General features: G+C 39.0%; 1 protein-coding gene across 2 annotated transcripts in view; it reads right to left on the bottom strand.

Moving 5' to 3' along the window:
- The window catches only part of PARD3B (par-3 family cell polarity regulator beta), a gene marked incomplete at its 5' end in the record, with an annotated part of 392,787 nt that extends 367,287 nt beyond the window's left edge, over window positions 1-25,500 (bottom strand). For both annotated transcript variants that reach the window (XM_083864789.1, XM_083864788.1), the window contains 2 exons: window positions 1,324-1,425; window positions 25,381-25,500. In XM_083864789.1, coding sequence (XP_083720915.1) covers window positions 1,324-1,425; window positions 25,381-25,500 — 222 coding nt within the window. The remainder of the gene's footprint in view (window positions 1-1,323; window positions 1,426-25,380) is intronic.
- Window positions 25,501-26,846: the final 1,346 nt, after the last annotated feature.

Consider the following 26,846-nt stretch of genomic DNA (forward strand, 5'->3'; position numbering starts at 1 on the left):
ATGCTCACATTTCCATAAGTGTTCCTCTATCAGTACTTTAAATAGAGAAAATCCTGGGTAAAAGTACTAATTTTCCTTAACTAATGAGACCAGCAAAACATTTCTCTTTGATGTAATATCTCATTTCATTACATCTTATGCTTATGGTCTTATCCTTTTTACACAGCTATTCAATTTCAGAACTCAGTCTTTTTGTCTCCAAACACTCCTGAAAAAAAAAGTCTGAAGGTGTCTTAAGCATACTTTCAGTAAATATGGACAAGCAAGAAACACAAATATGATAAAAAGGATATATAACAAACAGAGTTCCACTGTTTTTAAGAACTCCAATACAAACCACTCCTAAACTGATGCTGAAGTACACCCTAAACAATTTTCTAAGATACAAAGAAGCAGCATCCCATTAATCATAAGCAAAATGTTCTGCTTTGTATTAAGTCATTGAAGAATCAACACAGCATACAAAACTAGCAATTGTGTTTGCAATATACTAAATTATTTTTTAAGTCATCAAGCATATGGCACTTTAAATAGACAAAGCAATTTGTCTAAAAGCACAGGCATATCTCATTTGGATCTTCGGTTTAAAGCCATTAAATATTTTCTCCCCTGATTTTCTGAAGAAAAAAGGATTAAAATCAGCAAAGTTTTATAAATACTACCCCCCCACCCCTGCCATGCTGAAGAAGTCACCAGTAAGTTTCCCAAACCTAAATTTTTATGACAATTAAAAATAAAATTAAAAGAGGTTTCTCTGCAGGTACTACTTTACCCAGAAAGAAAACTTGTCTTATTTTAATTGAAATTTAGAGACTTACAGGTTTTAAAATGAATAGGCAGCCTGCTTAGACTTTCAGTAGAAATCGTAGGAACTCCTTCCAAAATTTAACAGTTGAAGTAGTTCTTGTCATCACAGGATTTGTCTATTTCATCACACTCAACCAAGACTTTTGGACAACTCTCAAAAACTTAATTTCATGCAAAGGGAGAGATTATAGAAGATATTTTAAGTGGCATAAAAAATAAAAAAATAGTCTTGTAAAACTCACATTCTTTCACCAAGCTATTTTAATATAAAAATATAATGAAACACAGAACAGCTTGAAAAGGTTAAATCCTAAGTGAACTGCTAGGCTTCTCTTCTCACTGCTTAGGTCATGCTTCCCACTCCCTCATTCTACTCCAGAAGGGGAGGGTTCCAGCAGTTATGGGCAGATGTGTTGAAGAATATTTAACACCCATTCCACCTGCCAGATGTCCAAGAAGTGAGAAAGCAGCTTTCGTTAGTTGAAAAGACACACAATATTTTCATACAAGCGCTACCTTATCTTTGTCTTCCACAACATCTGCCAGCACATCATCTGGGTCCAGGATTCCTCCATCTGTATACTCCAGGTGGTGAATATTTACCCAGGAAGCTGGATCCTGTAAGACAGACACAAGACTTCTTAGCCTACCCTTGCATGATTTTAGTGCTTCAGACAAAGCAGTGTTGTGCCCCAGTTGTCTTCCATCTACTTCCCTCTATAGTCACAAGGTAGAAGATTGGAGGCACTACTCAAAACTGAAACTGAGAGCAAATGAAAACTACAGATGAAAAACAAGGTAATACCTATAGAAACATTACATTAAAAAAATCTTTAAAACACACATTTTTATTTCCTTATTAATCTTTATCTAATTTAAATAGGGAATTTAAAATAATAAAAAAAATCTCTGTTTTACAACACTTTATAGATGGAATATTTCGGTTATTTACCAGCACAAACATTTAAATAAATAAATAAATGGACATGCACCACTCCTGACAGGTTGTGGGGAGGTGTATCCATATATTTTTAGACACATAGAACACATCCATCATTTCTTTTTCTGAAGAGGCATATAATCCTATTGTGGCAAGAAACCCCAAATGAATATGTAAACCCCGGTTTGCTTTCACAAATAAATACTCTCAAACTCCAAGCAACACTGTGTACCATATTAACAGGGATAATATTAATTCTCCAAAACTAATGCTTTCTTCATACATTATTAACTCCTTCACTTCAATAACCAGGAGTTCAGCCATCATTCCAGTGACCCTGAAGCCAAAAGGCTCTGAGTGTACTGCTCAACTATAAATTCTCCTGACAGGGAATACAAAATCAGAGAGTGGACAAACAGCCTGTAGCAGCTGCCCCCAAACTGTACCGGCTACCTGTGTACACAACTTCCAAGTGGTATTTATGTCTGAACTGCCTTAGTTAAGACGTGTCCACCTAGGACCAGTTACTGCGTAATGAGCACATGGCAGCTCAGTGAGTCACAGTGACGTGTTTGAGTGCTCTGTGGTACCAGCACTGATCAACATTGCATTTGCTACGGCACGATGAATAAAGAAAATGCCTAATGCCTAGTCAGGATTATAAAGCCCCCATAAATCCCCCAGGATTATTGAGTCCCCCATCAGACATTATGGAGAGTGGCCAGAATATGCTAAAATTGAAGGCCAGGAAAGGGGCATGCACACACATAGCTTTGAGAAATGTTTCAGAAATGGACAAAAAAAGATGACCACTGATGACCTGCAACTGAGGGTTAAGTGTAACTCAATACAGTACCGCTGCATGACAACCACACAATTAAGCATCTAAAAGTCTATTTGTAACATGTCCATTTAATCTCTAATTTATCCCTTACTACAGTTATTTCATTTTGCAATGAAACCACCCATTTGTGAAGTAGCAAATGCTTCTTCATTCTAGGTATCACATGTTCAAAATTACAAAATTTAAGAATATCAATTAATATGCTTTTTTCCTCTGAGAAGTGATGAAGTGTGGACAACTATTACAGCTCAAATTTCTATCTTTAAGCCCAGGGCTTAGGTATTTTTACCATAACCACAAAATTCTAAGATGAAAAGGCAGAAAAGAAACAGACCTTTATGCAATAAATAAGCAGGTTAATTTAGATTACACAATTTACCTAACGCAGATACCTTGAAAAAAGAGTGTAGTTTGACCCTAACAATAAACTTACAAAATATGATACTCTAAAACCAGCTACATCAGTAGCTACAGATATTTCTCCTGAACTAACTCCCCCTTTAACTAATGCAACCACAAAGCTCTTAATAGTTAGCAGCACTAAAATAGCATATTTGAAAATCACTCCTCTTAACTGGGCAAACTTCTGTGGCTAACCTATTTGGCTAAAGATCCATTAAAATCTGCTGTATGTATTAAGCTGTTGAAGTGTTAACAAAGCCGAAGTCAAAAAATACACAGCTGATTAGGATATTTTGTTTTCAGTGTTCACTTCTATTTGTGATTCAGTAGCTGCACCAACACAGATGTGTCATTGAAACAGAAACAAAGAAAAAACAAGTGTAAAATCCTATTGTCCCAATAGAATGCTGCAAGTTGGCAGGACGCAAGCTCAAGACACATTCACCCTAAACTACATTAAACTTAACGAATTCTTAACCTTCTTTTACTTTGGGCCACATCAAATACAGTAATTTAATTATTTTTGTTAGTGGCAATATCAAGAGAACATCTCTAAAATAGTCTCAAAGAGCAGAAGATGCTATTCCTCACCAATCTTCTGGAACAAGTGTAGCTAAGGTAAGATTCTTTAAAAGAAAACAATGACAATTCACACTGAAGTAGGAGAACTAAAGCAAAGCAGGATTCAGAATTTCTTTTGAAGAAAAATACTTCTTAATCGTTTAGCCACATGCTGTGGCTCAGGTACACACAGTACGAACACATTATGACCTTCTGATCTCAAGGACTCCCCAGTTACACTAACCAGCACAGACTACAGCAAGACTGAATACATGCTGCCTCAGAAATACAAATGTGAATGGCTTCTATTAGCTTATATGGACTTCATCCCTCCAGGTTAAAAAACCATGCTGGGAGCAGGGAGCTTTTTATAAACTTGTCTGGTGAAGCAAATAGTAACTACTGCTAGATAGCTCAGGTGGAGAAGATTCCCTCTGCACAGTCACAAAAGTAATGACGGTTCACCTGACCAGAAAACCCACTCAACCATTCAAAAATATTTCAAAGTTAGGGACTATTTTCTGTTCTTTATATGAACTCCAAACACTGCCACGCATTGGATAGAAAGTGCCCATACAAAAAGACACCCAACAAACAAAAACTACCCAAAAAAAAAAAAAAAAAAAAAAATAAATAAATAAATAAATAAAAAACCACCCCACCACAAACTAAAATCTATATATCAGTTGCTTCCATGTTTCTTTACTCGCACCAAGAGTCCAGACAGCTTCACTAAGTAAGACATTAATATTTTAGAAAACTCATCATTTAAAACAAGCTATTAACTACCAGCAGATGCAAAACTTGAGTATCTGAAGTTCCAAACAGCACCCAAATAGCACTGTATCCAGATGCATATGCACAAACTCACATTTTGCACTTTATTTAGAACTCAAAAGGTGTAGAACAGGTCCAAAACATAACTGTGGTACATCCAAGGTAGAATCATTATCAGAGAAAACGAAACTTGCTCAGGAAAAGGATCATCCTGTTTTAAGGTTTTTGTGCTTTACTATGATAGAACATTCAAGAGAAGCATCTAGAACACTTCAGGTTTCCAGGTGTCTTAAAACTCCTAGGCAGGAGATGGCCTTTCTACAGTAACAGAGTAACTTTATACTTCATAAAGTATATGCCTAGAAGTCTTGCAAAACAGTTTGCTGATTCTCCAGTGTGTCCTGAATGGTCTGAACATCAGAACCCAGTAACAGAGATGACAGGCTGTGCGAAGGGTCGGGGCCAGACAGCTTCAACAAAGCAACACTTCTTACCTGCTGAAAGCAGCAAATGCTGGGTGACACCCCATTTTTGATCAGGGAAGAGACTGATTAAGGGCATACTTACTGAGACATCACTTGCTGAGAAACTAGAAAATACGAAGTAAAAAATGTCTAATAACTGTATTCTAAAATACTAGGACAAGTTTTGGGTTTTTTTTTTTAGCTGATTAATTGTTGTTTCTTTAAGTTTCTCTAGCTCGAGATTGAAATCTTAATCCAATGAATGACAGAATGTGTCCAGAATGGTTCTTCACAGTATCTTCTTAATCATCATCATTAAAAGCTGACATGCTTAAAAAGAAATACTTAGTTTTGAAAAACAAAAAAGTCTCTCGTAAAATAAAACACTAACAGTAGCATGGGAGCTCTGGGCACCATTCAGGTATGGTTACCTGAAACCTATGCTCCTCAATGCTCTCTTGTTAGAAAGTTCATCTTGAAAAAAACACAACTACAGTTCCAAAAAATCCTAGCATCATAAGTGGGGAGAAGTTCTCTTACGGCAGAGTACGTAACCCTTAGGCAGAAATTCAGCTGAGGTACAAACCTGTAAAAATCCACATAAAGAAAACGTATGACTAAGTTACCTGGTATAATTCATAACAGCACTTGGCAAATGAATATTGAACAGTTACTCTAATGTGCATTTTACCTTAGGGCTGCAAGTCATGTTTGTGTTTAACATCAAGCCACTTAAAAGCTGTTTATCATCATTTCCTTTATGTGTGGGAGAACACTTTAGGAATTACTATGCAAATATTTACCAAATGTTAAATTAAAGCCAGGTCACATGAATGCACAAGTGCAACGTAGGCAGAGAAGTGACATAAATTTTAAAAAATGGGCTTGACATTCATGCTGTCACAGAATCCTGACTTAGCTGCTGCCACCTACTACAACACCATCACCATTCAAATCATCTAAAACAGGTTCAAGAATCCGACATATTTATTTTCAGTCAACACACACATTCAAATGAAAGATCGATCAACCTATAATTGAAGCACCCTCATTTATTGTTAGGATTTTAAATAAATCTATAGAATCTCATTTTTAGTGTACCAGAAAGTTCGAGTGCATTCTTAATTCTTTTCGTTTCCAACTTGGATAGAAAAGTATCAGTCTCCTTTTCTGAATTCTAGGCAACATACTTAATAAATGTTACAGTCCACATTGGACATTTCTGACTGTTAACGAGCAAGAGAATCCTTACAAGTTTAAATACATTTCAGCTGACCATCAATAAAATAAACACCACCGCTTAATGATTTCACAATTAATTATTGTTTGATGCTGTATTTTGTTCCACTGTGCAGAACGCAAAAAATGAATAGAAAATGCTACACTGGAATTTTTAATTTAATATAGTAACAATAGGATGAACTGAAAAAAAAAATCAGAAATAGGACTGAGTTACAATTACTTCTCATGCTGATATTTCTGAAGTACCTCCACATCAATGCTTCACTAGAGCAAACAGACTTCAATGAAATACAGCATAAAAATGAGAATCATATATGCCTGTTCCACATAGACAATGGAATAAATGCAAGGTCAAACTTGGGGGAAGGAGCAGCCTTTGGCCACATTGTTTTCTGCCATTCAGACAGTGTAAAAGTAAAATTAAAAATCCTATAATCATAAAACATTTTCTGATAAAGGGATATTTTAGGTTAAGGTCAGTAAAAGAGGTATTCTACCACTTAATCATTTTTTGATTATAAATTGCAATGTGATGCATTACTTCAATATATTCAGTAGTATTTAATGAGTTCTATAAGCATTTTAAGGCTACACAATGTATCATTATGCACAGCCAAACAGCACTAAGTATTAATTACTCTCAGACCACAGCTCAGGGCGCAGAGCACAAAAAGCATTTTGGAGAGGAACATATGGATGAGATTGGTCACACCTCAAACTTCATCTCTAAATCCTTCTCAAAGTTTATCACTGAATTAGAACAGCCTTAAGCATTTTTGGTTTACTCACCAAAACCACCTCCAAACAAGCCTGAAGTGGCAGTTTATTCAAACTTCATCTCAACCGCTACCAAAAGGGCTGCCATCTTCAGCTATAGTAGAGGTGGGGCTCTGTTTTTACAGCAGTACGAGTACTGAGTTTCCAGAATCAAGAGCTGATCACAAAGCAAATGTTTGCACAATACAGACTATCAAATCTGGAGCTGAACAGTTAGAGCTCAGCAACACCACAACAAACGTGCAATGATGGCCTTGTACAACCTAAGAGAAATCCCGAGGCAAAAAACAAATACCCCAATACTCATCGCACCCCGTCCTTACAGCAGGCAAACAACCACCACTTCCACTCTCTTCATATGCACGAACATAGAATTCTATCATTGCATACAATATTGTAGGCTACAGACATAACATTTAATGGAATAAACGGAGCCACAGGAAGCTTCTGTAAAAATCAATGAACAGCTACCTGCACAAGAGATTACGTCTGTTCCAGACATTACTGAATGAGTATACATGACTATTACATGAGTATACTTCATACACACACATATATATATATTTACACACAAACACACTTGTAACTGAGTACAAACTGGGTCTTCTTTTCACAAACTTCAAAAAATAGAGAAAAATCAATATTTAGGTTTCGCTGCTCAGGAAGCTTTCAGTGTTTAGTTTATATCACACATAACAGAGGATGTTACAAGCTCATATTTCTAGGTCTTACCGTTGAAAAAATAAATTCTTACCTCTAATTAATTACATTATCTTCATAGCATAACATTAACCAACACATTTTTAACCCTTTCCAGTTAGAAATTCAAGAGCAGCAGCAATCTTTAAGATAACACAAGAGAAACATGCTACAGCACAGAAAGATAGTAAAAAAATTCCTTGTGTATTTCACAGCACTGTTGTTCTTCGCCAAAACTCTGACTTTGCTTGCATTAGAAGTGAAAATGCTGCAAGATGCTGCAAGAAAGAAGATAAAACTTCTTTATAGCCTTCTACCAGCTAGAGTGACACATATTTTCTCAAGTTATTAATATTTAAGAAAGATCTATACCGAGTGAGCTCAAAGACAGAAATTAAAGCTGAGGCAAGGGCAAAGGACAAGGTAGTATGCTCAGAGAGAAACTGCTTTTAAGCATCCAGAAATAAAACTACAGAAAACACAGAAGGCCATACAGCAGAAAGTCTTAGAAAGGTGACTGTAAGGGATGCCTCCTAGTCCATCCTCCAGATGAAATAAAGAACCATAAAAATAAAGCTGCACAAGAAAGGATCTTCACAGAGGAATTCTACCTTAAACAGGGGGTGATGGGGAACGAAGAAGTTCATTCCAAACAATCAAACTTGTGAGTACATGGAAGACAAAGCTTTTGGCTTTTCACTACAAATTTAGCAGGTCAAATAAGCTTTCAAACTTCATGCCAAAACATGATCACAAGAAGTAATGTCAGTCTAAGTTGTTATACCCATGATGCTTTGCTTCTGACCAAAGCATACATTTTGATTTTTTTTTAGATAGGTTAGGATGTTTTCTCCCCACATTAAGATAACACAGAAAAAAAATTACTACTCCTAAAAGGAAAAAATTAAATATTCAAGAATGAGGTGAATTAAAGATTTTTTTTCTTCAAAACAACACAATTTCTCCTACTATTTAGAAGGATCTCTTTTCAAACTATAGTAAACTATTCCCTGTAAACAAGTTACTTAAAAAATTAAATCTCATTCTATGTATTTTCACATGTACTAATTTTTTTGTTCAGATTCATTCATTTTATCTCTTAATACTAGTTGTGGAAAATGTATTCTTCCCTCAAGCGCTTTTTTTTCAGATCACAATTAGATGTGATATAGCCAAACAGTAGAAAGTAGAAAAGAAATTCTGAAAAAACAGTAACTTACATAAGATCACTTCAAATATTCTATTTTAAAAGTTTCTGTCTTTGAAGGTGCTAAAAACCTGATGTTAAAAGGGGAACTAATCAGATCAGGTCAGTAGAGAGACATTCATCTTTGTCAGATAGACTGGATTTATCTCAGTAAACTTGCAGTTTTTGCACAGCCTGGTCACACTGCCTTGCTGGCTCTCAAGGATGGCAAGAGCCCAAAACACATAACCAAATAATTAATGCATGAAGCCTGTGGACTACCACAGATATGTGACAAGAAACATCTGTTATCCATCCCAAAAAAGCAGAAAAAAATCTTCTCTTGCTCTTCCCAGGCACAGTGAACATCCAAAAAGCAGAGCTTTCTTTTTTTAGTCTTTGGAATGAGACCTAACACAGCACAAGAACAGCTCACCATCAGCTTTATCTTTGACATCCTAAATGGTCGAAAAAGCACCATTAGTCAATCCCTAGTCCTAGGGACCTAGAGGGACCTAGAACACTTGATCTTTAGCCATTTTCAAATTATTATGCTCTGAGAAATTAACAGAACCAAGTATTACCATGACTAGTAGTCTAAATGCCATAGCAAGGACTAATGATCACTTCTTTCTATCTTCACCTGTTCTCTTCACACTACCATATACCAAACTTCATTTTGGAGGTATGAAACTCCTCCTTCTTGCACTTTTTCCTTCTCTGATTCATTTTCATTTACAGTTAATAGAGCCTGTTTTCCTTGGGAAGACAGAAACTCAGTGACTGGTTATAAGAGCCACCTTGTTACATCAAGATGGGTTTAGACATCAGAGAGCTCTCAAGGTGAAGATGAGACCTACAAGGAACCCAGCACATAGGAATATATATAACTGCATGTATACAGTTTCATCTGTTAAAAATGTCTCAGATCACTCTTGAAAATAAAGATCCTGACCTGAGATCATGGCAGACAAACCATGGAACATGAACACAGTGAAAGCTCTTTACACAGACTATAAACCAAGGGAAGCACATTGAATAGGACTCTTCCACTTGAGCTACTCAATACTTGCATACTGTAGGTCACAGGAGAAGGAAGGAGACTGAGTCTCTTCTAGCTCTCAGAGACAGTGTTGGCAAAGAGGCACTAGAAGATTTCTTGTCCTTTAGCCATCTTTAAATTATTATGTTTAGAGAAATTACCAGGACTAGGTACTAATAATAAAGTCTTCATTTTTCGCAAGGCAGAGAAGGTACTTCACTGTAATCAGAAAGGAGAAAGAAGAGAGTTGGTTTATCCTGACAGTTAAATATGCAGGGGGAAAAATACCTATCTCCCATATTCAGTCTGAGGAGGAAAACAGAAAAAGCTGCTCCTATCTCCCTATCATGGAATTCTCTATTTGTCAGAGCACAGATAGGTAAATGCAAAATGACCCAGATTATTTCAACTGACACTCTGACTTTTACTTGATTTGCATCACTGGAACTCTTCAAAAATAAGAGCATTCTCATTTTATACTGAATCTGAATGTGAATGAAAAAACACTCTCTGAATATAGCTGTCTGAATATTTCCTGAATAAAATATATTGCAGAGAATACATCAGTAGAGGATCACAGAGCCCACCTTTACATTATACTCCAACATTTAAGAAGACCATTTCAGTGAAGACCAAGTATGCCTGTTTTGGTTTTACAAAGAAAGCTGGAGATACACACTTAGACAGAGGTCTACATACTGCACTTACAACAACCAGCCAAAACCTCCCTTTCAAAGCCTCAGTTAAAACTGGAGCACACTGTATGCCAGGCACTGAATCCAAGATAACTACACAAATATAAGAATATAACTCAAACTGATCTTTAGTTATTAACTATTACCCTTTAGTTTTTCAAATCCATTAGATTAGACTGCTTCAACAATGCAGAAACACAAAAGACTCAACCTTGTGCAAATTAACACAAAAGTTCCAGAACAAAACATCTCTAAATAAACCTACAAGATTTTAAGGCTTACCTTTCATATCCCAAGTCCTCCATGTCAAATATTATCTACAATATTCAGAGTAGCATTGTTATGCTAATAAGCAAACTGCTACCCAGCTCCAGGCACCTGGCAAGTACATAGTTAGCATTGAGAGAGGCTTTTTGTTCGATTACCTAAAGGTAAAACTGGGGGACTAAGGACCACAGCCATGATTTTTTACAATCTAACATTAAGACAGACAGAACTATAAGGCTACTCCTCCAAATTGTCATACATTTCTCATATAGAAATGAGAGGGGAGAAAAAAAAATGTAAGAAAGACATGTATGTAAGAGTAGTGTATTTCAAAAGTAAAGTCCAGACAATGCTGTTACTTTGCCAATAAAAACTGATGATGGCTTAAATTCAAATCATTCAGTATAGCTACAGACAAAAACAAGGCTGGCTGCAAATTAACACAACTCAAGTTTGTAACAAACTCAGCGCTGAAGGATACCAGATCTTCAACAAAACATGATAAATGGTTCACATCTCCAAGGGCAGCCAGCACTTCAGCCCTGTATCTAGAAACCATCTAAGATTGTTTTATTTACAACTGTTGGGCCTTTCTTTGATAAAGTGATTAATGCATTTGCAGCTGACACAGGACTGCTTATCAGAAGCAGCTCCGAGCTTCAAAGCCGTGATTGAGTAACACAAGACTCTAAACAACACTGAATACAAATGCCTGTAAGACAATGCAGACCAAGCAAGCTGGAATCCTGTCAAACTTTTTTCAAAAACTGAACTTTAGACAAAGCTCAAGTGAAAAAAAATCGCTGTAAACTATAGGAGCATATCCTTAATTCCTCATAGAATGCCATTAAATATTTTTTGAAATTCCATAGAGAACAGCAAGACTTTGCTGCAGCACCACCCTATTTCCTGCATGAGTCAACCACCAACCAGAGACTGGAGAGGAATTTTGCCAAAGACTGCCAGATTTGTAGAGTCAGTAGGACCAGCCAGAGCCCAGACCACCCCTCCCTTCTCACACATCCAAAGCTGATGCATTTCAGAAATGCCACCAATTCCCACTGGTGCCACTGCCCATATCAACCTTAATCAAGTCTCTCCACGCTCTCTGAGCACCTCCAGCAGACACAGCTCATTGCTCCCCTTAGAGAGGAGTTATGTGTGGACCTCGGGTCTCTTTCCTCATTCAGAGAAAATAAGTGTTCTTTCACAGTACATTCAGTGACTGTGGTCCAAAATCAAGCCATAAGGGATGACCATAGGTCCAGTGCTATAAAGATGCTGAGACAGTCAGAGTAGTTTTAAATAACCAAAGCATTAGAAGCATTTGAAGATGTAAGAAGAATCCCTTTGAGGCAGAAGTAAGTTCATTACAAATGAAAACAAAAGGGAAAAAAATTTAAAAAATTTAAAAGGGTGGTGGTGGAAAGTAATAGACTCAAAATCTGCTGTGCAGGAAGAAAACAAAGGGGTTTAACCATACAGGTGTTGGAGCAAGGTTTGCAGGTCTGTACTAGATGCGCCCTTGTCAGCCCAGTGCTGACAAGTTCAGCCACAAGATGTTGACGGCTTTTCAGCAAAGTAATTGGATCTACTTCCACTAAATTTTATCACAGTGCCTGGAAAGGAAACCAGCACATGCAATGAAGCAGTTCATTCTCTTCTTTAAATGATTACTAACTAAAGACATTGCAATTGTCAGTTAATAGAAAAAAAAAAACTATAACATCAGAATTTACTGCTCTAATGGTCACAAAGTAAATGATTTGGACTCCTACAGAACCTGCAAGAGCTTTGGCTGCATTATTATAGGTATCTCTTACACTATGACATGAGGCTCAAAAACACACAGAAAACCCCCAAGAAAAACATCATGAAATCCATTAAGCATGCTTCAGCCAACAACAGTATTTAACAGTACAATCATTAAACTGTAGCTTGTATCTTTCAATATGAACTCAACCACCATGAGAATACATGATTCAAACTCACCATTTAAAAATTAAATCTAGCTTTTTTCTTCCCAATTAAAAGAAACTCAATTCCACAAAGCCTCCTTCCAAACTTTTTCTTCCCAGATTGCGAAAGAGTATTTTTTCACTAACGAAAAATCACTAGCATGAAACTTATCACACACAAGATGTTTCAAAATTGAAACAACAACATTTTGCAGAATGTTAATAGTCCACTACAATCTATTTCAATACTACTTTGGTCTGCACCATGGCACATGGAACTAAGACCCTCACCATCAAGTCGGCTTCTGAACACCAGCATCTGGATTTTGCTACATGATCATGTTGGAGGGTTTTTTTTACTTTAAAATCCATATTGATAAGCCAAAGAGTTAATCTCTAAACACACAATGCATAAAAGGGATCATTTCAAACCAGAAAAATGGAAGACACTTATAATCACCACAGCATTCACATTTGAATGACAGCTAAACATAAAGACACATCAAGCATTCAGCCATCTGGAAAGAAGATGGGGTTTTTTCATATTGTCTATTCTCAAAGCCTTAAGGCAAGAGTCAGAGGTTGACCAAGACTTCCATTTAGTGAGATGCTCATTTCCTATCTACAGCCATTAACGAACTGCTCTATGAACAATAAGCCAGACTCCTCCACTTTCACTGCATTCAAAGACAGTTGTGTCACACCAGGACAAACAATGTGTTGTGTGCATACTGCCAGATGTACTTTTTATCTGGAAAATAGGAAATTACAAAAAAAAAATCTACCTAGTGTTTTCCTACTGTCTTTGAATATGGCTTATTTAATAGAAGGACTATAGCAATTAATAAATATTTTGTTATGCCAGACAAGAAAGAATATAGTACATATATAATTGCAAAATTCCTGAGATATAAATAAAAACAACCAAAGTACGTATTCAGGCACTATTCAGAGCTAAATGGTAGTGAATATTGCTGCAGCAAAACAAACAAAAAAATCACACTGCAAGCACAGCTACCAGAGACCTAGGATGATGAGAGGAGGGTGCAGTCCAGCTTTAGCATTATCTTTTTAATTATACATGAAGGGCCTAATAAGGAAAAAGCACCCTGAATGTACAAACACAAACCATCTACTCCCTTCACATTCTTACTTGCAGGAAGTACTCCCCCACAACACACAAAATTCAATTTAAAGAGAAAACTACCTAAAACAACATTTTCCAGACTCAGGGATTAAGGGGCCAACACAATACTCTGATCCATCTTACTCAAAGTGGAAGTATGTGAAAAGGAGAAGCATTTAGAGCAATTCTGTTCTGCTGACAGTTTGAAAAAGTAAGTGGATTGAACACAACAGTAATCAGAAGAAGGAAAACACCCTTAGAAGTAGTATATTTAAAATGCACAGGTCATGAGTGTTCTTCTAAGCATTTATGAGCTATGATGAGTTTTTAGAGCAAAAATTAATTTTGCTCTGATTTTGCTCTTCACAAAGTCAGTGAACTGGTTTCTCTGAGGGGTTTTCAGGTAAAGTTAGTACCTCCCATCAGTCAGCAGCTGAATGAGAGCTATCCAAATAACTGCTCCTGAAACATTAACACAGAAGTCTTCTCTGGATTTTTAGGTGCAAATCTTCTTGCCTCACACAGAAGAGTCATAATTTATCTTTGTCAAACCCTAACATTAAATTATTTTTTTCACACACATTTACTTATTTTTTTCCAAAAAAAAAAAAAAAAAAAAAAAAAAAGCATCTTCCTTTTTTATTACATTCTAAACACCTGCATCCTGACTACTACTATGCAAATGCTGGTCTTTATGCACAATGTTGAAATGCCAATGAACCTTCTCCTTTCTGTCACCCAAAACAACTATTTCAGGTTTCCAGCTCCTCAGGGAGTTTTCTTTTTGTAGCTTATAATGCCAGGAACTCCTGAAACATTTGTTCAGGGTACATTTATTACAGCCAGCAGGGGAAAATTAACTGTAAATTGGCAGCAGCTTGGTTTTTCAAATGAACCTAATTCTGAAGGAGCTGAGCATGTTAACTCCCATCAGTCCTTAAAAAATTTCAGCAAGTCTTTCCACCCTACACAAGACATGGGAAGATTCAATTGAAGAGAGCAATCTCCTCTCCAATGTTCTATTCTTTGAGCAGACAAAGAACAGGTTGAGAGGTACCAGTAACAGAAGATAACAGTAATGTGGGAAATTTGATTAAAAAAAATACATATCTGTTAAATAAGGCAACCGTGAGAAAGAGACTTCTGAAAAATATGCAAATTAAGTAAATTTTATACATTAGTACACTGTTGTAACCTGTTCTATAGAAAGGGGAGGGCTGGGGGGACAACCTAGAGAAAAATACAGAATTTGTATAGAAATCTCAGCAGAGTGAGTAACCTAAAGAAAACACAATTGAAACTAGAATCCAAGCAAAGCATGCTACATTTTTTACACACTAGAACAGGCCAGATACTTCCACAAATTAACTCATACTTGGTATGAATTAAACTACCTTGTAAAAATAATCTAATAGATTGCTGACAACCCCCTACTGCAGCCAGTTATTATATTTATTAAAAAAAAAATCATTATACCTTTAACAAAAATCATTGTTACAGCAAATAACTTTTTAACTCAGTCTGAGTAGAAGGAACATGATTTAGAGGCAAACAGCATTTCATAGAGTTCACAATATATAAACATTTGATTGATGTATATTATATTTGCCTTTTTTTTTTTTTGCAAGCTTAACAAATACTGCACCTTTTTTTTCAAAAAGCAAGCCCTCTGGAGTCTTTACTCAACAAAAAATTACTTCTCATTTCCATACCAGCTTTCATGTAGACTAACCCACAGCTCAAATAAAAACCAAGATAATGAAAATAAAACCTCTTTAGAGAAGTAACTTAAGCAGGAAATGGAAGAGTTTGGGACTATTTATTTCAAAAGCAGAAGCTTGTTTCAGTTTAAAAAAATGTACAGGTGAGATGCAGCACCATCACCCCATCCATTGAGGATGAATTATGACACAAGTTAGAGGAAGTCACTTGGTTTTGCCCGGGACAGAGTGAGGCAGAGTTTTCACTACACAGCTGTGAGGGCCTCACTACCTGTGAAAGAGAAAGGGTACAATGAGCCATTCTAGACTTCAATCACTGCAAAACATCACCTTGGTGAGATTTGCAGAACCCCTGAATTATTTCTATTTCTAGAAGAGCTACGGCCACACTGTCACAAGTACCTTTCTTTATTGCTTACCCTACTTATGCATCACTGTATTTCTGTCCTGCCTTTGTGGTGTTTAACATCTAGGACTGATTTAAAAAAAAAAAAAAAATCTGAGATTAAACTTCTCCATCAAAATCCTTATTGAAATATGTAAGAAAGCCTTAATAGAAAAAGTTGCAGCTGGAAGAGAGAGAATTTTAATAGCAGCTCAACCAGGAATCCATAGGAAGGATGTTCTGCAACTGACCAGCAGGCAGGAGTAGCAGAGTGAAATGGCACATGGAATTCTGACAAGCTCTGGAGGAAGAAGTTAGTTAAACAGAGTTCCAGGTCACATTCTATCTTCTTTATTCATGAAACTCATGACTTACAAAAGCTCTGTATCCAAAGCAGCCTGCAGCCAACACTTCCAACAAGAGCAAAGTCTTTAGAGCTTTAAATTTGTAGTCTGTTTCACTTCTGGCTTATGCTCAGAAATAAGAATTGGCAAGCAGAGGACGTTAGTAGAAAGCTTCCTAACACTCAAAATACTACCCACCAAATGAGTATCATAGAGGATTTAAAAAAAAAAAATATCTTCATCATCATTTTGGGCAAAGGTCACAGCAGGCAAGCTGCACCAAAATGAACTGCATTCAACAAAAAAACTGCCTGACCTACAGGAACTAAAATGAATGTTGCCTATATTTGGCAGCAGTGAAACTCCTCAAAACATGGAAAAAATATTAAATTATCCCCAAATCCTCACCATGAAATTCTGGTCTTACCACCATTAATGACATCCAGCATTGCAAGACTAACAAAAAAATATAAACAAAGGCTAGGAAAGACCACATGGCCTCAAAACTTGCAGTTGGAGGATAAACATAAATAGGGAGCTACTTTACCACGGACATCATCAAAACCTACAAAGACACACTGAAGTTTGCCTGTCCCCTGGCACACCAGCCAAGAGGACAAGCTACAGAGCAGGTACAAGCATCTTTTGAACCAGCCCCTTCTGCAGCAGATCATCACTGAAGATCAGGCAGATCACCCATGTACTTACTGGATGAACAGAACCTTGTCACGGCAGGTCTCAGGGAAATGTCAAAACAGTTAACTATTTTACCAGTACCTCTCACAGGAAAAATAGAAGGCATAAAGCCATGCCCAAATTATAAAAAATAGCCCTTAATTGTAAAATGGTCTAAAAATGGGCTCTGGGGTTCAGATACAGAACAAATACACCATTTACGTGGGATATGTATGTAACAAATACACCATACACGTAGGATTAACCCATCAGGATTTATGACTTACCTCTCCTTCAAAGGTCCAAATGGAGATCTGCTGAACTCTAACTTTTTTTGAGCTGGAACTACTATTCCTTGAACTTTACACTGACACTCAAAAGAAACAGGAGATGATTACATATAGGATTTTGTCTCCTCTCAGAAAATCTATAATTTGGATATTCAGGTTTGCCAATAAAGACCAAGTCAGCTGTTGATGGATTGATGAGAATGAGATAGTATCTTCTACAAAAATGGGAAGGTATTTTAAGGCTTTAGGAAAGAGATACGAGAAATTCATTAGTAAAAGTAAAAAAATAAAGCCACACAATTTTCAAGGAGTGCAGGTCTCTCTTCTTGGGATTACATGTAATTCTCCTTTAAGCAGTCCATCTTCTTCTACTCATTGAGAAACTACTGCATTTTTGTAAAGGAAAATGACAGGGAGGGTGTGTATTATGATTCTCCAGTAGATAGCATTCTACCGGTCATCTGAAAAACATTCTATTCTATCAAACAAGCTGTACTGCCAAATCATTTGGCTCGATGGAGCCTCATCTTTGAGGTCAAATCCCTAGCCAGGAGAAAGAGGGAGTCCAGTGCTAGTTGTTAGCTTCTGCCCATCAGACTGCATCCTATGATTCCAACTATCAGTCTCTGTACAAACACAGAGACCCTTCATTCCAAACAGTATCCTTCTAGGCTGTAAGAAGCATGTTCATTCAAGCATTCTGAAGTTTTCTTTTTCATACACATAACAGCCAATAAAGAAAAACACTGAGGTAAGAAGTCTCTCTGTGGCAACAAATGCTGCCAGTGCATTCTCGTGAAACCAACGAGCAACTTGTCTGAACCTCCCAACTCGGGAGCATTCCCAAGAGCAAGTGGAGCACTGGAGCAGCTGTGGCACCGGCCACAACAAAGCCAAGTCATCAGTTCTGAATGCAGGTACTTAGTACAGGTTTACACTGGAAAGGAGGAGACATTCTGGTTGCATCAAAACATTACAACAGTTCCCCTAATGGAGACGTCTCCAGCACAATGATTAGGCATAAAAAGAATAAAACCCCAAACATTTACAAAATCAAGTCTTACATACTTTCTCTTTAAAGTGAGGAAAACAGTCCAAGAAAGTCCTATCCAGTGCAAACAGTAATTTGTTTTAACACTAAGTTTCCTTTACAAGTAAGTTATTGAAGTAATCCTATGGAAGTAATAAAGTACTGATGAGAAGGCTTATAGAACCACCACAGCAACATATAACCTGAGGGGAACAAAAAATGCTTTTATTAATGACAATACTATACAAATACTGCTGAGGCTTTTTTCCCCAAAAGTTCTTGTAACATGGTGATTTTCTCAATTTCTCATATGAAGCAGCTTTCTCAGTTTAACAATGTATTCAGGGCACTGTCTAGTTCAGTGGAATTTACAAGACAATTTCTATCAATAAGCCATTCACATGAGCCTGTCACTTCTGTTCACTTAGTTCCCTGACATAAAATGAGTATATCCTTATGCATAAGATTCAAGAATGGAATATAAAAATACAAAGCAGAATCTGTTTTCAATGCTACTAACTGCTTAAGACCTTTAGTGTTACTATATTCATTAAGGATGAAACACAGGCATGTTTATAGGGGGTTAGAGGGAATTTATAATAATGAAGCAATAGGTCTTCATGCCTAGAAAAGCTGCAGTTCTGACATTAAAATCATTAGGAAAGCCTAAAGAATGTTCTCCTCAACGGGGGAGGAAATCTGCTGCTTCAGTAGCAGGATGCCAGACAGCACAGTATGTTGCAATTCTACTGACCCATCATACTGAATGAGTAAGGAGGAAAGTAAAGTCACACAACATAAAACATTATGCCCAAATAACTGTATCTGTTAATCTAAAAACATTATGTTTTTCAGAAAATATCAGTAGAACACAACCCTCCATTTTCAGATACTTAAGAAAAAAAAGCCATTAAAACTGCATTTTATGCAACAAGCAAAAGCACCTCCTGGTTCCATCTCATGCCAGAAATACCATTTGAGGTTTGAATTCCTTCTTCACAAATTCCTACAAGTCTACTCAGAGTTCATCTTCGACTTGGCAAAGAGCAACAGCAAGCAGTCACTACTTAGAACTCTGTACTGCTCTTTAATAGTTTCCTCCTATTACTGATTTAACATTCAGTTATTACGCAAATCTTTGCTGTATCTCAATTAATAACAGCTGAATAGCACTCAGAACTTGATAAATATGATCTAGGAGAAAAAAACAGACACTCAGTATTATCACATACACTGAAGTCTGACCTGCAGTATTTCCAGGACAGGTTATTTCTACTTTGCTATTGAATTCCCACCGGTTTTATCCATCTCTACCCTTCAACTGAGCTCCCCTGAAACACATTAACATCAGGTAAACTCAGTATTCAGCCAAAAGCCCATTACTGACAAGAGTCAATTTCTTATAAGGAAAAAGGGGATATTTTTTTTTTTCATATTATGTAAGTGTATAATGTCCTAGAAGACATTTTCTACGACAAATCGAAATTCAATGGCAGTTTTTCTGTAGAGATTATAAACACCTGTGAGAAAAGGAGCCTGAAAATCTACAAAAAATTTCATTACCTCAACACTAGTGGCTATGATACAACACAGCAGCAGATGTTTTATACAAAAGTGATTAAAAGGCAGGCACTTTTTAACTCTCAGTTTTTCTGGGTCATTGTAAAAGTGATCCAGAAAATTCTCTAAGGGACCCAAAGTTCTGCCACTTAAAAGATGTTCCCAATCTCAATGAAATATCACCACTCGAGTTTTTAAGTCAAAAAAGAGTTTCTGAAATCATTTGTTTCCTTCCATTTTCTTTACTTCCCCTACTCACATAGGAGTATTCCTATGTGTATTCACTGTATTCCTATATATGAGTCAGTTACTCAAACTCATACAATAGTAATGAGAAAGCAGCGTATCAAGTTATCCTCATTTTTTAGTACAGTATCATAGTGACAACTCCAAAGGATGAATACAGAAATGATAATCAAGCTGGTCATTGAAATTTATCAGTTGCCAAAACAATGTATAAGCTCATTAATATACTGTAGCTGGTTAGGCATACTAAGAAAAATATGGGAAATAAGAGTTAAAATCATTTCTAGCAAGAAAAAGCACTTGAAGACAGCACTTAGAATTTTTTTGGTAAAACAAAGATTATGGATTTACCCCATCCCTATTAGGGAAAAAAAAAAATAAAATAAACCAAGAGAAACAAGAATAGGGAAAAATACCATACCTAGAGACCAGGTCCAAGACAAAAGTACACAAGTGCCACACAAATACAATTCTATTACTCTGCCTTAATAAAGGACTAAACACTTACAATTTGCCCAAAACAGAAAAAAAAGTCATAAAAAGGACTTCTTTAAAAACTTTTCACATATATCTTCTGAAAAAGTCTTCTGGCTTTGCAAACATCAGAGGCAAAAAAATTGTCATTTTCTCTATCCCAAATATATTTAGAGAAACTACAAGAACATTTAGTTCTTCTGTTTGCTGGCTGATTTACAACAGCAATACCTAATTCCAGAACACTAATTGTCCTGTGGTCAGCAAGCAGGAACAGAAAGAAACTAAGAAAGTATTTTATTAGTAGAACTCACAAAATTATATAAACAATCAACCTGCAGCATTAGCTTTTAAATGCATCTAATCTGGGGAAGATCACCAATACAACCCAAATCACCTATTTTTTCCTCATTCTAATCAAAACCACACCATTCTTGAATTAACCAACTATCTTACTGCTTCCTAGTCAGTCTGACTGCAAATCAAAATTCTCATCACCATTCCAGGATTAACTGCTGACCTCTGTATGCTCTCATGAATGGAAAGACACACTAATGCCCGTTACAAGTGGAGACCAAGTTCCTGGAAGACAAGACAACTGACATTTGACTGTCTCTATCCACATTCCCAAAGGAGGCTCACAAAGGCTGTTGATGGTGAGCCTCTCAAGAATTTAACTGTGCCTAAAGTGACAAATTTTAAACCACAAATTGCAGTGCTTATTAATTTTGCTACACGACTTCCATGTCCCTGCCATTCATCTGGATTCCAGGAAAAACACTGCAGACAGCCAAAACAGTCACTCCAATCAAGGCATCCAGGTAAGTGCTGTGACTGCAAACATGAGTAAATGAATACACAGATGAGAACCACCACTTCCCCATCTCTGGCTCCTCCAGAGAGATAAAGAACATCTGGAGCAGCAAGACTTTTCACACATTTTCCTCAGAAAAGTTTCACTGCAGCTTAAAGAAAAGTCACAGTGGATTTCACTTTGCTAGTCTCTTCTCCCTGGGCAGACATCACTTTCTGTACCAACAACATCCAAGGCCTCTGAGACGGCAAACAAGGACCTCCAGCTGAACCAAGGGCTCCACTGCAAAGCTGGTAATTCAACCCTTGCCTCAAATGTGAGAGAACAGCATTTCCAAGGGGAGAAATGTGAGCACAACATTACATCTACCTGGAGAGCATTTAGCCCCACATGCATTTTAAGGAATTGCTTTCAACACTACCAGCAAATCCAGACAACATCACAGGAGCCCATGAAACTCTTCCATGCTGACCCAGAACTCCTCTTTTTCCTCTCATCCATATACTTGGTGGAGGGGAGAAAAAAGGCTCTGACTGGAAAACAATGAACAAGGTACCTCGTCCCGCATCCAAGGCTGTGTCTTATAGCTACAGAAAAGCAAACACAGTATCAGGCACAGCAACTCAACTCTTCTGCAGTAAATCTGTTCTCACTCAAGCAAAGAATCCTAAATGCAACAGATGACACACAACTGCTCCCTAAGGCACCAAAATATCAAGTTAGGGACTGGACTGGTGATAAGGAATCATTAATCCTACTGTATCTACCTGTCAGCAGGAAGCCTTAATGTACATTACTAAACAGCACCAAGAGCAGATCCTGAGCCACAAGAGTTTCAACAAACTTCATCCTGCTCAAGTCACTTTCTGAGACAAGTGACTTCCCTGAAAAATTATTAACAATTCTCACAAAGCAGCTGATCAACAATCAATTTCTTAAACATCTATGACTATTCACATCACAAAATCCTAGACCACAGAATTGTATTGTATATATTGTATTACAATAGTTGATATTGTAATACAAAGTTCTTAAGTCCAGGCAGTTATTGTATCCTCCAGTGAATCTGACAGGATCTGCCCCTTCAGAACGACTAGAGTAATAGTAAAAAAGAGCCTCTGAATTCAGTAGCATCAAGAAATAATTACTGTCTGATTTCTCAACTGAAACTGGCCCATTGTTTTGGTTCAGTTAACAAAGCAACTTCACTAACTGAAGCAACTGAGTCTCCATGACGAAACTTTGTCAACACAGTCCAGTCAAGAAACCAAATCAAATTTGACAAGGAAACACAGGAGGCTACAATAAGCAACTGCCCACCAAATTCTCAGCTATCTACCAAGTCTCAGAGAAACAAGAGACTTAATAATTTACTGCAGCAATTTTCCTCTCATTGTAGGTATAAAGAAATAGGAAGTAGTTTAAACCAACTCAAATTTTTTATTTGTATATGTGTGCTCAAATATTTTACAAAACATATGAATTAATACCCCTTTGCCAGACAAGTGACTGTAGGGTAAGACTACAAAACTGGACTTCCAGGACAACTTCCAAAATGTAGAGCCTCTCAAACATTTTTGTGGTATTTGACAGTACCATGACTAGTAAAAAGTTCCTAATGTTTGTATCCTAGCTACTTTTCATCTTCCCTTCTACAGCTATGAAAGTTATTCCTTGTATCAATTCTCCCTCCCTCTCCAAATACTTCAGGCACTTCAACAATAAAATTTTCCACTTAGTTCTTCTAAAAGATTTTAACACTTAAAAAAAAACCTTAGAAAAAGAACACTTAACGTGCCAACAGAAAGAGCAGCATTCTGTCACAAAGTATTCCAAACATTCTAAATATTTTGTAAAGAAAAACAAATATTCAGTTATCTTTAGCACAAACCTGTTTATGTGCACACCTCACAGCACATTTTAGCTGCTGATTATCTTGAGATAATCCCATTCCCAGTAAGATTTTACAGTTTTTTAAGAAAGTTAATTTTAGAAGAGCAAAGAGAAGTAAAGTGGCAAAACACTCAATCCATCATGTTATATCAGACAAAAACGCTCCAAAAGGTAATAAAATTAATTGTTTGAGATGTCTGTATGATCTATTTTACCAACCCCAAATTTTCCCCCCAGGAAAGCAATCTAACGCTGAATGATGCTTGTCAAGATAAGAAGAAATTTATCTTTTTGGCCAGTTACTCTGCAAACCTTGTAGATTGGAAGCCAGCTAATCAAAGCGCTACAACAGACATGTTTACATTTCCACTGAACAGGGAGGAGGGAAAGAGGATGCAAAAGGCATAAAACTTCTTTTTTAGCGACTTGAATGAAAACCAATTTGGCTTTTCACGTCCTTATGCTGCTCTCCCACTCTACCTCTTTACACATCCTTGTATAAACTCTAGCTCTGAAGCTCCATTACTCAAAGTGATCAGCACTTTCTGAACAAACTGGCTGTACCCACTTTGTCCACCTATAATGCAGAATAAGGAACTCAACATTTCTATAAGGAAATAACAGAAACAGAAACCCACCGGGTTATTTGCAAAGGAAGAAATACAAGGTCAGAAACACGGACTACAAGATCAGAAACATGGACTCTGGCCTCTGGCTGTCCTACAAAGAAGGCTGATGATTTTGACCTCACATTGAAGGGCATAGGAGAACATAGGAGATGACTACTAGGCATAAAAAAAAATTCTTTAGATACTACTTTAATAGCAAATTGGCTACAAATTCATGAGAACTGTAGTACACCTTAAGTGTCTGGCATTTATCCGAAGTTTTCTCACACTGTTGGAATTTCTATCCTGTAATTGCTTCTTGAGTCTTCTAGAACAGTCAGGGCTTCACTTAAAAAGGCAGGCACCCTTCTACTCCCTTCTAAAGGAATAAAAAAAAAGAAAATAAGGAGGAGGAAAGGGATTTGAAATACTTATACAAAGGCTTTGTAGGCCACCTTTAAGCCATCATCACAAGACTAATTCCAATGTCATCACAAGCACAAATCAAAAGCTGAAATCAATTTGTAAATTTCTTAATTCAACACAGCTGAAAGTAATTCTGTTTCTGATAAAGCCCATCTCTTGAAAGCATATTTTAGTATTCTGAACCATACTTTAGTGCAAAAGATCCCACTGACTGTTGACTCTAACAGCACCAAGAATTCTATAAACACTTTGTAGTTATTACACACAAACACCATCATTAGGAAAAAAGACTTTTTAATGCAAAATATTTGTCAAGCTCTATGTGTCTTAAGGCACCTTGAAGCACGACACGTGTTCAGAAGGACCAATGTGGAGACCACAGCAATCTCTATTAGAGCAGTCTCAGCTGTTCATGATGTATTCAACATATCAGAAGCAAGTTTTTCCCCTAACTAAATCTGCAAGAACAAGAATTTACTTCCAGTTTTACATTCAGGATATCAAAACAGTTGACTGGGCCCATAAGAAACTAGCACATGTCACAAAACAGAGCCCACAAGATGTTGGCTGTACTTTTTACTCAGACGTTTTGGGAAGATGAACAATCCTGCAAGCCCTTAATTCAGGGCTTGTAACTGGAATCCCTTTCACAAAGCAGGATTTGCAACACTAGGCCTTTCATCAATACTGAACAGTACCCATTAGCCTTCAGCACCTGTCTCATGGAGGAAAAAAAAAATATTTTTATGCTCCATTAGGTACAACCAAAGGAAAACTTAGAGCTCCTTTCATGTAAAGGGAATCACCTTGCCATGCAGACAGCACCTCACCGAGCAGCTGATGCCAGAAAACCCAAGTTTGAATGAAACTCACTTATTGTTATCCTCTTGTCTGTTTCAAGTTTGTTAGTCAACACGCACAGCGGTACAGCCAGGCCGGCGGGGAGCTCAGCGGGACACGGCAGCGCACACACAGTGCCGGCGGGCCCCTCGGGCAGGGGCCGTGCCCTGCTCCCCTCAGCCCCTCCGTGCCCCTCCGAGCCCCTCCGAGCCCCTCCGTGCCATCCGCGCCGACCCCGGGCCTTCCCCGCCGCCCCTCGCCCCGGCCCGGCTCCGGCCGCCCCTCACCTTCTCCTGGGCCTTGCGGTAGCGCTGCAGCGCCTGCTGGGTCAGGTCCCGCACGCGGAGCTGCCCGTCCTTGCAGGGCACCACGATGCCGGTCCTCCCGAAGCACACGGTCACTTTCATCTCAGCGCGCCGCCATGCCCGCCCTGCCCGCCCGCGAACGGCGCCCGGCCCGGCCCGGCGGCGGCGGCAGGTGCGGCTCGGCGGCCCCGGGGGCGGGCGGGCGGCAGGTGCTCCCGCGGGGCTGCGCCTCGGAGCGCGGGCAGCGCCGGCAGCCAGGCCCGGCCGCGGCCTCTCCTTCCGCCGTGCCCGCCCCGCCCCGCGCCGCGCTCCGGGAGGCGCGGGCCGGGCCGGGCCGGGCGGGGCGGCCGCGGGCGGCGGCGGCGCTCGCCGGGGGCACGGGGCGCCGGGCTCGCTTAAAGGAGCCGCGGGTCAGCGCCCCGGGCAGTGGTGCCCTCCGTGCCGGGCGGGCGGGCGGAGGATGCGCGTCCCGCACGCCGCGCGGTGCGGAGCGGAGCGGGCAGCCGGGTGCACCACGGCGCAGCGCCCGGCCCGGCACACACCGGCACACACCGGCCCACACCGGCACACACCGGCCCCGCACACACCGGCCCCGCACACACCGGCCCACACCGGCACACACCGGCCCCGCACACACCGGCCCCGCACACACCGGCCCGGCACACACCGGCCCCGCACACACCGGCCCCGCACACACCGCGGGGAACGCTGACCCGGAGCGCGGGGCTGTGCGGGGCACGGAGGGCTGTGTGCCCGGCTGGGCTGCACCGCGGCAGGACGGAGCATCCCTGGCGCTGCCAGCAGGCCCCGTGGCGCACAGAATACACCTGAGAGAGGAACCGTGCCCAGCCTGTTCCCGGTGCACCGAGCAGGGCCGCAGCACAGCCCGTGCCCCACGGAGCTGTAAAACACTGCACACCCTGCCCACCCCGGCCTTCAGAGGCTGACACGGGACCTCACACGGCCCCTGCCGCCCCGCACAGCGACCTTCGGGCACTCCAAGCACCACATCTGCTCTACACAGATACAGCCACACACAGAGAAACCCATCACCACAATCCAGTGACAGCCCATAGCCTTTAACACATGGTACAGCGAAGCCACTCAACCTGCATAATGGGCTGTGAGGGTCTACAGCACTCCCCAAACACCTGCTATCCTGCAAATTACACTTTTCTGTACTACTTGGTAACCAAGTAGTGCTCCCTGCATCTTACCTACCACTAGACCACCTACAACACAAATAGCACGAATACTCAACACCATCACAATCGAAACAGTTCAGTCTACCGCAGAGATGTGTATTGCTGAAAACCACTGCAAAGCAAAGGCAGTATAAAAATACCTCAAAACCACAGCATGACATCACACAGCACAAGGGGACTATTACTGCAGTAAAATTGCCCCATCAGCTCACATTAGCATTCAAACAGGCAGTCCAAGCCCTG

The sequence above is a fragment of the Zosterops lateralis genome, assembly GCF_965231275.1.
Source record: "Zosterops lateralis genome assembly, chromosome: 7".
NCBI lineage: Eukaryota > Metazoa > Chordata > Aves > Passeriformes > Zosteropidae > Zosterops > Zosterops lateralis.